Source organism: Mercenaria mercenaria, chromosome 10 (assembly GCF_021730395.1).
Source record: "Mercenaria mercenaria strain notata chromosome 10, MADL_Memer_1, whole genome shotgun sequence".
NCBI classification, from domain to species: domain Eukaryota; kingdom Metazoa; phylum Mollusca; class Bivalvia; order Venerida; family Veneridae; genus Mercenaria; species Mercenaria mercenaria.
In genome coordinates this window covers 8,132,210-8,148,257 of record NC_069370.1, presented here as the reverse complement: position 1 = coordinate 8,148,257, position 16,048 = coordinate 8,132,210, and the positions used below count along the sequence as shown (strand labels likewise).

Below are 16,048 nucleotides of genomic sequence, written 5' to 3'. Positions count from 1 at the left end.
TGTATCAAATGAGAATTTGAATTAACGTAAATAAGCCTATTGTGTATCAAATGCGAAATAAGAATGACGTGAATTAACCTGTTGTGTCTATAAAATACTAAATTAAAAGAAAAAAAAAACAAGGCGAATAACAATTTTGTGAATCAAATGCAAATTAAAAATAACGTGAATAAGCCTGTTGCTTATCAAATGAGAAATTGAATTAACGTGAATAAGCCTATTGTGTATTAAATAACATGAATACGCCTATTGTGTATCAAATGCGAAATAAAAATGACGCGAATAAGCCTGTTGTGTATCAAATGCGAAATAAAATGACGCGTAAATTAACAATCTACAATATAACAAATGCACACACAAAAAAAAAAAACGAAGCGTTTTGCCGCATTAATATGTAGCCGCAGGTAGGACTTTCAGTGAGACTACATTTCTGTGTCTTGATCATCAAGAAAAAAGAAACAAAGACAGGCAAATAAACGAGACATGTATTCTGTCCTGTGCTGTGACAATGCAATGATTTGACAAAGGCGGCATGTTTTACAGTGAACCGAACACATATAACCTAAATTCTAACATGACTCGATTTGATTTCCAGTTAAACAAAGAAGGAATTCAAGCTCTGTATATTCTGCGATAAACAACGGTTGACGCGCGCGGACCGGTAAGAGATCATTATGACGTCAATTATGACGTCAAATTGCCGCATGACGTCCGATACATTACTCCTCGGGTAAATGAAGTCCAGCATAATATTTATTAAAATATGTCAATGAGCATGTCAGAATGAAAACAATCAAGGCCTTCTTGTGATTTATCGTCTGATTTACCACGGTTCATCGTTCAGATGCTTCAGTATTTAACCACTCGGGCTAACGCCCTCGTGGTTCAATTCCTACGCATCTGAACTCAGAACCGTGGTAAACTAGACGATAAACCACTCGAAGGCCTTGATTATTTGTTAAATATACACGATAATACCAGAAAAGCTCCGAATATGTATGTGCTGGAGGCTTTATATAAATGTTTTAGTTTAAAGACACTTGCTGCAGTTTCTTGTATGAGAGATGGGGCAAAAAGTTTCCAATAATAGAATTTGTTCAAACTTTGTATATGAACACAGTTTCATGTTAGAAACAGAAACATGCAAAAACAATCATAGGTCACCGTGGTTGTTTGGGAGTTATCTGCCCTTAAAACTGGATTTTTCTTCAAATTTGCATATTCAAGGGTAGATAACTCCTGAACAAGCATGATGACCTTCGATTTTTTAAAATTCCGTTTCTAACATGACACTCTGTTCATATACAAAGTTTGAACAAATTCTATTATTGGGAAAACTGCCGCATGCGTCCTTAAGTATTATTATTATAATGCTTAAACATTTTCATTGCTTGTAACTCATCATAAAGATCGTTGCAAATAATATTACATTATTCAAAAATAAAGTCTACAGATGAATGAAAATAATATGATATAGTAAAGACTGCAGTAAAAATTTATACACAACATATTTATGGTAAAAGAATTCAATTTCATTTTATAGATGCTAGAGCTTAATTGGAAAAACTGACCTATACTGTTTACTAAAGCCATGTATATAATAGCAAAATGATCCATCTTACACATATTTGTTAGCATATAAACAGAAAAGTCTGTATCGTTAACATATTCTGCTGTATATAAAAGAAACTAGAAGACAAAATAGCTAAAGACATAATCATGATCCAAGTTTCAAAATCTGATTAATGAATACATACATACATGAATAACGATACCAGTTTTAAAATACAGTGCAACCTCTGTAGAGCAACACCCTTTGGGAGATACAAGTATTGACTGTTATGTAGAGGATGTTGTTCTGCAGAGGTTAACTTGATAGTATATTTCAGCTTAGGGAAATTTTGATGATATTGTTATATAGAGGTTTTTGCTTAAGAGAGGGACGCTCTGGAGAGGTTGCACTGTATATAATGAAATGATAATCAAACCATTTTTTTACAGAAAACCCTAGAAATACCAACCAGATCCGCACGAGTTTCCGTTACTTGATTAAGCTTAACAATGAAATAAATAACACAAATGTAATATACAAAAATAATGACCTATGAAATAAATAAAATGATTAAAAATATAAAAAACTTACTATACAATTTATGCTACTTTGGTGAAACTTTTCAACATACTCATTTCCATAAAATTTGACATAGAATGTAAATATGACGCTGAAAGTGATAAAGTGAGTGAAATTAAACATGAAATATTTGTAAAACAAGCAAGAAAAAAGTCAATTAGTCCGTTACAGCTTTCCTCATAGGGACACCGAAGTAGTCCGGAGAGAGAGAGTCGACAGGGATTTCTGGGAGACTTATATCGTCACAGTCACTATGAAAGTGTTCCATCTGTTGACGTAAGCTCTGTAAGCAAACTTGGATGTCTTTCATTTCCTTTTTAGCCTTCAAGAAGGCAGTAGACATCACTTCTGATGCATTTGCTTCCAAATACTCTAACGCTTCATCTGAGAGCCAAGTTTCACTTTTCTTCTGTTCATCTTTATATGCACTGTTAACTACAGTGCAACTGAGGAATACTTCAGCTCCCTCTACAGGCTCTGTGTAAGTCTTTGTGAACAGAATTTCCATAGTTTCTTCTGCCTCATCATCAGCCAGCATACTGTCTGTGCTAAGGTCATCTCGATGTTCAGAAATGTCAAGGTCAGATTCAGTGCACGTGGCAGATTGCCGACCGGAAGTTTCAAATTGCACTAGTGATTCTTCCTCTGCCTTAGCTAGTTCTGGAAGAGCTGTAAGTTTCGGATGAGCTTCAGCAGTAGGTGTTATGTCTCGAAGATCTTCAGTTATACTGGGTGCTGGTGTATCATTTATCAGGTCAGTTTCGAAAGATTGTATAGGTAACGAAAAATCCTTGCCTTTATTATCTAAGGCAGTTTTGTCACACTGGAGACCTTCGAAATTCAGTTTATTTGATTTTAAAATTTCTGAAACTTCTTGCGATGGCAAATCATCGATTTGCACAATATCATCTGTATAAGATTCTAACACGTCACATAGTATTTCAGAATCTCGTTTCGGGGGCGGTATTTCCCTTGGATCGAAATAGTCAGGTAGTTCATCATCTGAAAGAGAAGATCGCTGCATTTCTTGTTGGTTGTAAATTTCAGAATCTCCCGATGTTCGTTTGAGAGTACTAGATGATTCACTTCTTGTTGAAAGTATTAAGATCTGATCTTCTGTAGATTTAGACCCTAATTCGTTGTTTTTAACCTCTTTCTCATTTATTAAGTCGCAGGAGTTTGAACATTCTTTATATTCTGCAATTTTAGTAGAACCATCAATTGTTTCATATATGTGATCTTCGTACATTTTACGTTCCTGTTCTGGGCTATTTATAGTTTCGTTTCTGACTTCATCGTCATCCTCGTCAGGCATTACTTCCAGCAAGTGTGACAATCTTTTGCAAACGTTTTCAGTGAATTCCAAAATCTCACTTTTTCGTCTGTCTTCCTCCCTAAAGTCGATATCATCATCAGCATCTTCAAACTCTTCTTCTGCTTCTTCTTCTAAGGCTCCCAAAACCAATGGTGATGGTGGCGGTACGTGTTCCTTTTCTATAGTGAGTTCTTTTTCTTCTGTTATACTTGGCGATTCAATATTTTCCTTCTTGATTTCTGTAGAAAGGCGGTCTATTGTTTCATATGGTACTTTAACATCAGTATTGTCATTATTGTCATCTTCACTCAAGCTTTCGGAACGGCTATGTTCATCACTTTTTTCATCACCAGCCTGTTCGGATGGTTCTGCAGATGGCAAGTCTGCCAATGATTTTATAATAAGCGTACCACTGTCCGAAATTTCAACAATATCCTTTGATAATCTTGGAATATTTTGTCTTTTGGTTTTCACTTCTACAGTTTCTTTTGGTTCTATGCAATTATTTCCAACGCATTTTGTTTCTACCCTGTCATTCTTGGTATTTTCCTTTTTTGTGAGGACAGGTTGTGTATCCTTATGAGTTATGACTATTCCAGTTGGTTCTAACTTTGCACAAACATTTACATTTTCATACTGATTTAAAACAACAGCTTGGGACTGATCTTTGTCCTGTTTCTTTTCCTGATTTTCTGTGACTTTGGTTTGTGAGAACATTGTTTGAGTGAGCATTAAAACGCTGTCTATTTTTCGGTCAATTTCGCTGTCTCGCACAGACTGTGTGTTTTGGCTTTTTTCTATTTTTGTTTTCTTTTTCTCGTCTTCTCGTCGTACAACACTACTCTCCCCGACTGCATCTGAAGTTTTACTCTTTCCTTTTCTTGAAGGTTTTGGTATTGCGTCCTTAGAGTTCTTTCGACTGACATCTTTGCTACTTGAGCTTGAGCTTGATTTAGAGCTACTTGAAGATGTTTTTCGACCACTTTCTTTAGACTCCGTGTGCGATTCATCTATTCTATCTACATTTTCATAATTGTGCTGAAGTTGATCAGATGTTAAAGCACTGAACTTTGTTTTCGGTTTCACTTGTTTGAATTCAAAAGTTGAATGAGCAGTTGCAGTTCCAGGTTCTATAAGTCTATTACCTTTATCAACATAGAATGGGACCTTTAATTTTGTTTCTTCAGCACTAAGAGATGATGCTGGATCTTGGACGTCTTCAGAAAGTGGTGGTTCTTCGGCTATTGTTGTAAACCTAGGTTCACTTACAGATTTTATTACATCGGATGTACCTGCTCCTGGTACAAATTTTATATCATCCGTTTCTACAATTTCAAATGGTTCTAGCTCAACAGGTTCATTAATTTCTTGTTCACTGCGAGATCTTCCTTCAAAAGGATAGACCTCGTTTGAATCGAAGTTGAGGTCATCACTTCGGCTGGCTCTGTTTGATCTGCCACTTTTTTCCTTAATTTTCTTTTTCGGTATTTCGCAGCACTTTGTTCTACCGTCGTCCGGAGTATCATCATCACTTCGGACTTTAGAAGTCTGCGCTTGTTTGTTTCCCATTTTACCACACTTTGTGACAATAACGTTTGAATAGTCTTGTTTCGTAACTACAAGAGATTCTTCAGGTTCACTTGACTCTTCAGAATTTTGCAAAGTACCATCTGTTGATTCGGAAAAATAGTCCTCGTTATAAAGGGAATCCTTTGTTTCTATTCCCTCGTTTGAAAGAGAGTCCTTTAATTGATACTGACTTTGTATTTTGTTAACATTTTGTTCATTAGATGAATCAACAAATAGTAATTTCACATCAGAACCTGGAGTTGAAACAACACTTGTCTGTTTAACGTTTAAAGCTGAACAAAAGGCAGTTTGTGAGTCCGAGACACCACTGACAGGAGAAGTTAGGTTTTTGGAAGATGGTATTTCTTTTACTTGTGTAGCGTTTTCACCAATAGCATTCTTGGTGTCAGTGCTAAGGGGTTGTCCTGAACGTTCTGAAACGTTCTGGGAGTTTGCGTCAAATAGAGCAGGCTTCTTTATCTCCGATTCATTAACTTTGACATTTTCAACAGTGCCTTCTGGTGAAATGTCTGGGCGTAAACTATTATCACTTATATCTTCGTAAGCGCTTGCATGTATAGTGTTGAAAGTCTGATCAGTTGTTAAATCGTGAGAGTATGACACATTTGATGAACCGTTGTCTGAAGATATACAAACATGGCTGGCTTCTTCACTGGAAACATTAACATCAGTCACCACAGGGGAAAAGCAACACGGAAGCGCGGTAGACACAACAGCTTGGGCTACATCTTGTTCTGTATCACTCATGTACCTACTGGTTCAAGGTCAGAGGTAAGGCACGTGCCATCGTTTGCTACACAGCACTACATCTGAAAATAGAACAATTTGACATTAATAAGGATTAGTCACTTACATTACAATACGTGCTTCTAATAGAGCTGTGCATTTTTCACAGAAAAAAAAAGTTTTAAGCAAATAACCTTGCATTCCAACGCAACAAAACGTATATGAAACAGTTTGAATTTCGATTAAGTTCTTACATAATAAGTAACACCTGCCGTCTATTTAACCATCAGGTACCATTAGATTCATTTGAACCACGGAAACCCAATATTTCATCTTTTACATTCCACAGAATTAAGAGGTTTAAGGCTGAAATGCGTGTATATCAGAAATAATTTTTCATCTTTATTACCAGAATTCAAGATTTAACAGCCACATGTTCACCAGGAAAGAGATATTTTAAGCTCTGAAGACATGACGTGATAAGAGAAAATTATTATCAGATCTGCGCTCCTGATGTAACTAGCTTTCAAGAAATGAAGAGTTAATGCTTGCACAACAGAATGAAAATATATACAGGATGATGTTAATTTTTTAGTTAAATCGAAACGTTTTATGTCTTAAGTAAGAATTAAAAAAAAAAAAATTCTGCCATCTTAAAAAAACCATCTCGAAGTCATTATGCTCACTGTTATATAAAGAACAGCAGCAACAACAACAACAACAACAAAAAAAATAACCACCACCAACAACAAGAAAACCAGAAGCACAAAAGAAGCACAGAAAAAAGCATAAATAACACAAAGGTGATGAAGCACAAAAGAAGCACAGAAAAAAAGCATAAATAACACAAAGGTGATATTTCACTTTAATAATTCCTTTACTTTTCATTTAAGTTTAGAAAAAACATACTATGAAAAAATATTCACATTAAAACAATAATCATTCTTAATCATTCTTCACATTGCGAAGCTTCTTGAAACACGTCTTCATTAAACAATTTAAGTTCACTGTTATACATGGAAAACAAATAATTTTTCTCGAGAGATTTTGGTATCTTTTGCAGTATTCAGTTTTTGAGCTGTTATAGTACAACATCTGTTAAAGACATCTTTGAACAAAGATACATTCATACAAAGACAGATTTTTCTGACTGGTAATAGGTCTTTGCTGAATACCAATCTTAGTCTCACGAAAATGAAGAAATAATTTATAGCAAAAGAGTGTTTTAACACTATTTATGCACGATGGGTGGTTATACGACGGGCGTAATAATTTAACGAGTATATAAATAGCGTTAAAAGACTGTTTTGCTATAGATTATTTCGATTCTAATATGCCCTTAATCTAAAACAGTAAAACAGATATAGTAGCGCTCTTTCTTGGTCGCAACAAAAGCATTGACGCCACCGCACGTTAACGTGACGTCATTCTAGCGAAAGAGTGTTTTAACAGAGAAAAAGCATATTAGAATTAAGAAATAATAAATCTGTTCCTATATTTTATCAGTTAATAAAATATGGGCAGGAGTTTGGATGCGTAATAATTAAATCACGAGTGCGAAGCACGAGTGATTTAATCATTCGCATCCAAACGACTGCCCATGTTTTATTAACTGATAAAATTATTGGAACATATTTATTATTTCGATTCTAACAACGCAACTGATTTGTATTTTACAGTACTACATTTTCAGCGTAATACGTCATTCGGATCATATACAGTTACAATTTACCCCCATGGTTAGAAAGTGTTGCATAGCCATTGGAACGTATAGGTATTTGTTCTCTTTTTTTATTAAATTTTGAGAAGTATTCATAAACTAGTTATCTAACAGCTCGCAAATTATTATGAACAGAATAATCAATTTATGACTCTATGATAAGCAGTTTTTAAATCCTACCAGGACTGAACTGTTTTGATATTTGTCTTCTGGCCTGTTTCGTCGGGCCCTTAAGGGTGTTTCTCTTGTTGCTCTGTCTTCTGAAAAGGCATTGAGTACATACGGTTTTGGTTCTTAAGGTTTGTTTTTTTATATATTTATACACGAGCATTTTTGTGTTTTACATGCCATGCCTTTTTGTTTCCATTACGTGTGTAAGAGATTCACCTGGAGGGGATTACTTTTATTTACACTGTCCCATGTCTTTGGAACATGGTGGGGGTAAGAGTGAGGTTAGGTGCACCATAAACCGGTTTAAGCTCCCCAGTGGTGTTTTTGCCACTGACCGTTCCAAGGCGGTGCCCCACTGTGTTCCTTTGTTTGTTCGTTTCGTCTTATGTGTTGGCTTTGTGTGCGTGTTTGTTGTTCGTTTTGTCCTTATGTGTTGGCTTTGGGTGTGTGTGTGTGTGTGTGTGTGTGTATGTGTGTGTCGTGCACGCGTCTGCGTGCTGGGGGTTTCGTTTTGAGGAGGCTGCGTTTTTGGTACGTGGCATTCCCTGTTTGATATTTTTCTTTGTTTTTTAGGTAAAAACAAAGACAAATATCAAACAGGGAATGCTACGTACCAAAATCGCATCCTCCCCAAAACGAAACCTACAGCACGCAGACGAGAACACCACAAACACACACGTGCACACACACAAAGCCAAAACACGAGGACAAAACGAACAAACAAAGGAACACACACACATACACGCGCACACACACAAAGCCTACACAAGAGGACAATACGAACAAACAAAAGAACACAGTTGGGCACCGCCTTGGAACGGTCAGTGGCAAAAACACCACTGGGGAGCTTAAACCAGTTTATGGTGTGCACCCAACCTCACTCTTACCCCCACCATGTTCCAAAGACACGGGCCAGTGTAAATAAAAGTTATCCCCGCCAGGTGAATCTCTAACACACGACGTAATAGAAACAAAAGGCATGGCATGTAAAAGTTGGCTCTGTGTTACGAGTTACAAGCATAACTTTTATATGACGTCACATCATTATGACGTCATACTTTATGTCATACATTTATGACGTCACCACTGTATCATAATTAAGCTAATTGAATACGCTGTGTTTTACGGTCCTACACATAAGTCAGTATGACTTTTTATCATAATTATGTTTTTGAAATGTTGTTCTCAACCGTTTAGCCCTGGAATAATTCGTATGTTATGGAACAGAAGTAGAAATTCTTACATCACAATTATAGGAGGTGAAATGTAACAGCCAACCATATTTTATCGTAGATCCATTTTTTTGGTTGGATTTAACGTCGCACCGACACATGATAGGTCTCGTAGATTCATGTATAGGCGATTTCGCTGTATGTTTATATAGCAATTGCTGCGGATCGTGTTAGAATTTATTTTAATAAACATAAGATGATATTTAATTGGATTTCCTCTACTGTAATACATTTATATGCATAAAAATTCAACAACACGAACATCTGCATAACTTTATAGATAACTATGGACTAGCTCTCTGCAGTGGAGATTTTAGAATGGCAGTATTAGTTTCCCAAAGAACGAATTAAAGCATATTATAAGAACCGTTTTATTATATAGTATACCAATCAAATACAACATAATAAATGACGCCAGAGACCCGATATGGATTTTACATTTCAGCATGTGAAGAGTGACGTTGTTCTATTATAATTTAGCTAAAATCACAGTCCGTAGGTAAAGGTTCATTTCTCGCAAAAGAAGTGATCGAAGTTGGTAAAAACGTGCCCTGTCGCTGACAACCTGCAAGTATCAAGGTGTGAAAATTTCAACATGATAGTTTTTCGAAAATTTGATATTGTACATTATTAAATATTTAATACGTGTACATTGAGACTATTTCTGCTATAAACTTGATGGATCGGCTTAATGAATAAACTTAAATGATCACTCATATTTTGGCTCTGAAACACCTTTCCTGTTCCAAGTTGAGAAGTAATTGGCAATGATATGTTACTGCCTACCTGACGGAATAACGTATATGTCCTACACGCATGTTTTAGATTCTATGCAAAATATTACTGTGCCGATTTTACGACATCGTTTAGGCATTTATGTGCTACTAAATAAACATCGTCATTTTTTACAATATGAACAATTAGGTCTGATAAAAAAACATAAATTAGATTTTAGTATCTTGTCTTGCGAAACCTTGCAGAACTTTTACGTACTTTTTTTCCCTTTGAGAATCAACGATTATGATCGTTATGAAATAAACTTCAAGTTTTTATCAAAATCGAGCTTGCAAAATATTAGCACTAATATGGAGTAATAGCAACATTTGCTTACTATGAAATTGAAAGAAATGAACAACAACAATAGATTATTTATAGATTTTACAAGTAAGAAACAGTGTAGCAGTTGGTGCAATCATTTACAGGGAATTTTCAACAGCGATTTGAAAATTTGTAAACTGAGCATTTTTTTTGACATCAGATTTCGCGACAGGGAGAACACAAAATTCAGTCTAAAAATTATACATGTATGACTGATTGTTAATTGTAATGTGACATACATAATCAAACTAATATTGTAATAATTTAATTTCAGGTTTGTGGTTGATAATATAATATACTGTATGTGTAAGACCCTTTCGCATTCTTACAAGAACGGTCAGCCTTGGGATACAAATATAGCTTATATTGTATCCATTCATAAATCAGTGGTGTAGTTTATTAAATGCAAGTTGATCTTCATATACCATTTTATCCTTTCATCTGTTATATATAAAACAATCCAGTATAGATACCTTTAGATAGCTTTCATTCGTGGAAAACTTTAAATCATATACCAACTGCATTGCTGAATCTCGTTAATATGTCAGAGTGTAATAAACATGAATTGTTGGAGATGTTGGAATTGTTATATTATATGAATCATTTGTTTATTGTGTTATGATTAAATTTTCACTGTTGTCATGTATATATCCTGTATATGTACCATATGGGTCTATGACCGTCTGGTTTAATGAAAATAAAACTTGAAACTTGGTGTATCATTTACTGTATATATACATTATTTTCCAGTATACCAAATGTGACCTTCTAGCACCGGCTTAAGCGGAATTCTATTGCATCGATATTGAATGGACTCTTATGATCCTAAAGGCAATTACTACACAATATCAAATGGAGTGCAAAAGACTAAATGCTTCCAATGATGAGTGAAATAAAGATCTAAAGGTTGCGGTTGTTGGCTTATCGCAATGAAACGTTTGAATCATTCCGGAATACAAGTCCATGTGTTCACATCAACTAATTCTGGTGTAAGACATCAACCAAGTGCGAAAAAAAGTTTCTTCATCCGAAAATACTCGAATTCTTACATGTTCACCCCATTAAACATCAGATAAATTAACACTGGTTTACTCAGCCGACAGTCTCAACCTCAACCCTATCCCTAATACACAATAAAAACAACAACAAAATCAGCAAAAACATCAACAAGAAAATGTAGTACTGAGTGTAATGTATGGACTTGAACTCTGACGATATCTATGACTGTTCCGGGTGTTTTAATTACCTAGGTGAAGGAATTTTGACCGATGTCCAGTGGTACACCTGGCCTACTAGCACATGGATGAAAGATAATCAAATTGTAGGAATGTTAGGTATGTTTCTGTTTCCCGGGTCGTGTATGAACGGAGGTCATAGCTAATTACTTCAATGCCAGACTTTAGTTCAATTTAGATTTTCATATTCCTAATAATCTAGATCTGGATACTTGAAGATTCAGTGTAAATGATGTAGTAACCTAATAACACAATTCAAAGCATTGAAAACTCTAATAGTTCCCCTCAGCGTAGGTCAACAACACCGACACCTTCTTTTTTCTTCTTCTGATGTTCGCTTTTATCAGCTCGAAAATATGATTTGATGTCAAAATTGGCAGGCGGGGTAAAACGCCTAGAAATAAATTGTGAAAAAAAATGAGACAAATTTCTATCCCTTAGAAGTCATCAAAATATGTTTTTTTCCCATCTTCATTCGATTTATAATTAAAAAGAATCGGGATTGATTTTATAGATAAAGTTAATTCGGCCGATTTTGTTTGTTTTAACACTAAAAAATGTACGAAAAAAAAAAAAAAAAAAACAGTATAAAGGCAACTTTATCAAAATATCGTACCTGTGTTTTTTCTGACATACATGTGCATTTTGTATTCTTCCAGCGAGTCGTTTGAGTTCAAAACTTCTTGATATAAGAAATGATTGATAACTCTATATATCTCTTTTTTGTCTTCACCACAACTACTGTTGATAATTTACATTGTGAGATTGGCGTAGCACTGTCCTACTAACATGTATACAAACTTATCAAAAGTAAAGCTAGTTGCCCTAAAGTCCTAGGATTTAGTGATTTTGATTTGTATTCCGGCAAAATAATGGCATCCAGAGAAAAAGAATGAGATAAAACGACAGTTTATCTAAAGGATAGCGCATATGGAAAGATATCTCTGATATCTATTTTCCAGTCAATTTCCTAAGACAACAGTAATGCATTTTTATGTTTTCGAAAACGATTTCTTAGAAAAATCATGTTATTGTAGGTTAACATTTAGGTCATATTTATAACCACTTGGGGTCAGTTGATTCGATTTAATTCTCTCTGTTTTTATTGTTGTTTTACGTTAGTTAAGCCAGACTAAAGACTTTGATATGTAATATTAACAGCACGACTCTATTGTGCCAGTTTGGCGTATGTTCTAGTATAAATATTAGTCATATTGAAAAAGTCGATGAAACGAAAAAGGGTTACGTCATGTCGAGGGCTTAGAGCGAAACTGGTCTATCTGCTTCTATTTCTATATACAGATAGACCTGTTTCGCTCTAAGCCCTCGATATTTCGTTAATGATTCTAATAACTTTATCTAAAACCGTTTTGCTGATGTAACAGAAACATGGAAAGATTCACAGTGAATGATAGTAACCTGGTAACACAATACGGTGCACTGGAAAATCTGATAATTCCTTTCTACTATTAATCTATAGCCACTTACTTTTCTGATCTTTCAGAACTTTTATCTATTCGCAAAATAAACAAAAAACAACTAAATGTTTACCAGGTATTCACATACAAGATAATTGTACAAACTTCAGACAAAATCTTATATTTTGTTATTTATGTTATGTGGTTTTTTTTCATTATTATAATCCGAACTATCTAAAGTGAGATCATTTTTGCTATTTATTAAAATGTTGTTTTTTAACAATCAATTAGCCTTGAAATTCAAACTCATTGATTCGGTAAAATCTCTTTTTGAATTACATTACATTTGTTAACTTAATCTGTTATTTTTTCACAGGAGATAACACCTGTGGCTATTCAAATATTGTATAATGATGTCCCTTTACCGCTCAAAACATTGGTAGTCAGAGCCCAAAAAATAATCGGTAAGAATATATAAATGAAATGATTTAGAAAGAAAATTAAAAAGAATATCTAGTCGGTTGCCAGACTATTGCTAATGATGTGAATGGCGATATGTACTGTATAAATTATTACATTAATTCTGATCATTTGTACAGGAAAAAAATCGGGTCTTACCCCTGAATTCAGGGAACGGCTTAACGGGGCAAAAAGTGTCACTTTTATTTTACTATTTACATTTTCTGGATATTTGTTGTTCTGTTTATACCATGAATTGAACAATACTTACTAAATTTAAACACAAAAGGTTTTAGGCTAACAATTTTGAACTTAATCAGCTTGTTTTCGTGATGTACTGACTTCTGTTTCTTCTCTTTTGACGAGAAAATGATTCAGTTTCACAGTTTGGCTCTGATAAACATTTCTGTTCCAAGCTGACAAGTAATTGGCAGTGATATGTTACTGCCCATGAGACGGAAATACACACTGTCCCACGTGCACGTATTAAGAGTTCTGATTTATTCCACCTATGACGTCATTCCAACGTTTATGGGCTTACTAAACGTTGCCAGAGTAATTTGATCTAATCCAACAATATTAAAACGTTTGGTTTGATAAAAAGATGATGTCAATTTCTTGGTTATTCTGGAAAAAATACATGATAGTCTTGTCCTCACTCCGGATGACGTACTATATATTTTTGTTTAATAGATGAAGTAAGAGCGTGACTTGTTTTCCCGGTGACGTTGAGAGAAAGAAGAACAAGAATTGCTGTGCGATTATTAGATTATGATATTGGACATAGGATAAATATACAGAAAAAAGAAAGAAAAAAGAGACCCCCCCCCCCACCTCCAAAAAAAAAAACACTGTTGCTTTTTCTAACATAGACCAAGAGGTCATATTGTCCTTCTTACTTTTGAAGCTATTAGGACAAATAATGCCATAATGCAGATGTTTTAATAAAATATATTTAGATGCATTTTCTAACAGTCATAACAAATATCATTTTAAAGATACATGTCATTTAGTGTTACTTTAGACTTGAAATATACATATAGTGTACCTTCTTGTTTTATCGTTGGTTGTACTTATAAATTATTTTCTAAACGCTCCTGCTTTGGTGTTAATAATGCATTTTGATGTACATGTATATAAGATGGTTGAACAAGTACACAACTTTGTGAATACATGATTAATGTAATACGTTTCACGCGTTTCTGTTAGTGTCAGTATGTTTTGCATATTTCTTCAACAGAGGAGAATTACCTGACAATGCATGCCAATCACAATAAACAAGAACTTCTTTGCTATAAAGGTAATAATTGTACAAAAAGTAGTGCAAAGCCATGATGAAAGGTAAGCGACAGGCCCAGTTTCGTACTTTTGGCCCCGATATGTTTTCTGAATAAAATGAGTAGCTGAATATTATAGGCATTTATGTTCAACTGTTAATTTATGATTTTTTTTTTTTTGAAAATTATTGAATGCAGGATTTGAATTTGTGGATTTCATTGAAGCGACCGTGGCTAAATTACTTACCTACGGTATGGAAGGCAGTCAAAACTAGTATGGCCATCCATCCACGCAGACTCAACTCAAATTGCGTAAAAGTAAACTGTTATAAAACAAATTTACTATCTAATGCCATCTAAGGTCTTCGGTTTATCGTAGTGAAACATTTGCATCATCATGATGTAAGTCAACAACTAATAACGAAAGTAGTTTCTTTGTCCAAAAATAACCAAAGACATACATGTCCATCCGATTAATCATTGGTTTACTTATTTGATAGTCTCAAATATAGCCCCCGCCCCCGCAACTATAAAAAACAACAAAATAAATAATATTATCCACAGACTTAAACTCACTGTTCTTGGTGTTTTGATGACCTCAATGAAAATTAATTAATAGAGTGTAAAGAGTGACCGGTGTCCACTGGTTCATCAGGCCTATCAGCACGTGGAAGCATGAAGTACAGGAAGATAAATTGGCAGGAATACTAGGTATATTTCCGTTTCCTTGATCGTGTACAGACGGAGGCCATAGCTGATTACTTCAATGCTAGTCTATAGTTTAATGTGCATTTTTCATATTTCTAATCTAGTTCTTGGTATTTGAAAATACAGTGTTAAAGATACAGTAACCTGGTAACACAATTTAAAGTCCTGGAAAATCTGATAATTCCTAAAACATCCAAGACAACAACACTGATAAGACTTTTTATCCGATTCTTACATTTATCAGTTAGAAAAAAAATCAGTTGCTATCTAAATTGGAAAGTTGGATAAAACACCTATAAGTAGATTGTTAGAAAATCAGACAATATTTTTATCTAAGAAATCATATTGTTGTGATAGTTAGTTCTTTTATATTCGTTCATTCTGTCTTGCGAGAGAAACACGTTTCATTTAATAGACAACATAATTTGTTTTGCCTTAAGTTCATCCCAAAATCGATCAGTATTTGACGTCTTAATCCGCTTGAACAAAAAGATGTTGGCAATAGCATTTTTTCTGTTTTGCTCTTGCTGGGTTTAACGTCACACCGACACCACCATAGGTCGTATGGCGACGTGCCAGCTTTTAATGGGGGAGAAAGACCCTAGGTGCCCTTCCTTGCATTACTCTATCACAGGCCGCCAGCTTGGTGGAACCAGCGACCTTCCATAAGCCAGCTGGATGGCTTCCTCATGGAAGAAATATTTAAATATATTACCTGAAGACACGGTATCTTAAGTTGCTGAGGCCAAGCCTTGAATTGGGCAGACAGAATTTCGGATTTTTCGATCGTATATTAGAACAGCAAAAAATTCCATGAGCAAAGTCGCTTGGTATTTCAACGTTATTCTTGAGTCTTGTGAGTTAAAGATTTTCCTGATATTAAGAATGAATGATGTATTTATCCGAGTCAATTTTTTGTCTCCATCTCAGCTGCTGCTGGGTGATTGTTAGAAACCAAGCTTCTCTAA

General features: G+C 34.8%; 1 protein-coding gene across 2 annotated transcripts in view; it reads right to left on the bottom strand.

Moving 5' to 3' along the window:
• Positions 1-473: 473 nt before the first annotated feature.
• Positions 474-16,048, bottom strand: part of LOC123559996 (FK506-binding protein 5-like) — a 34,311-nt gene continuing 18,736 nt past the window's right edge. For both annotated transcript variants that reach the window (XM_045352190.2, XM_045352189.2), the window contains exon 2: positions 474-5,845. In XM_045352190.2, coding sequence (XP_045208125.2) covers positions 2,289-5,783 — 3,495 coding nt within the window. In that variant the 5' untranslated portion in view covers positions 5,784-5,845 and the 3' untranslated portion in view covers positions 474-2,288. The remainder of the gene's footprint in view (positions 5,846-16,048) is intronic.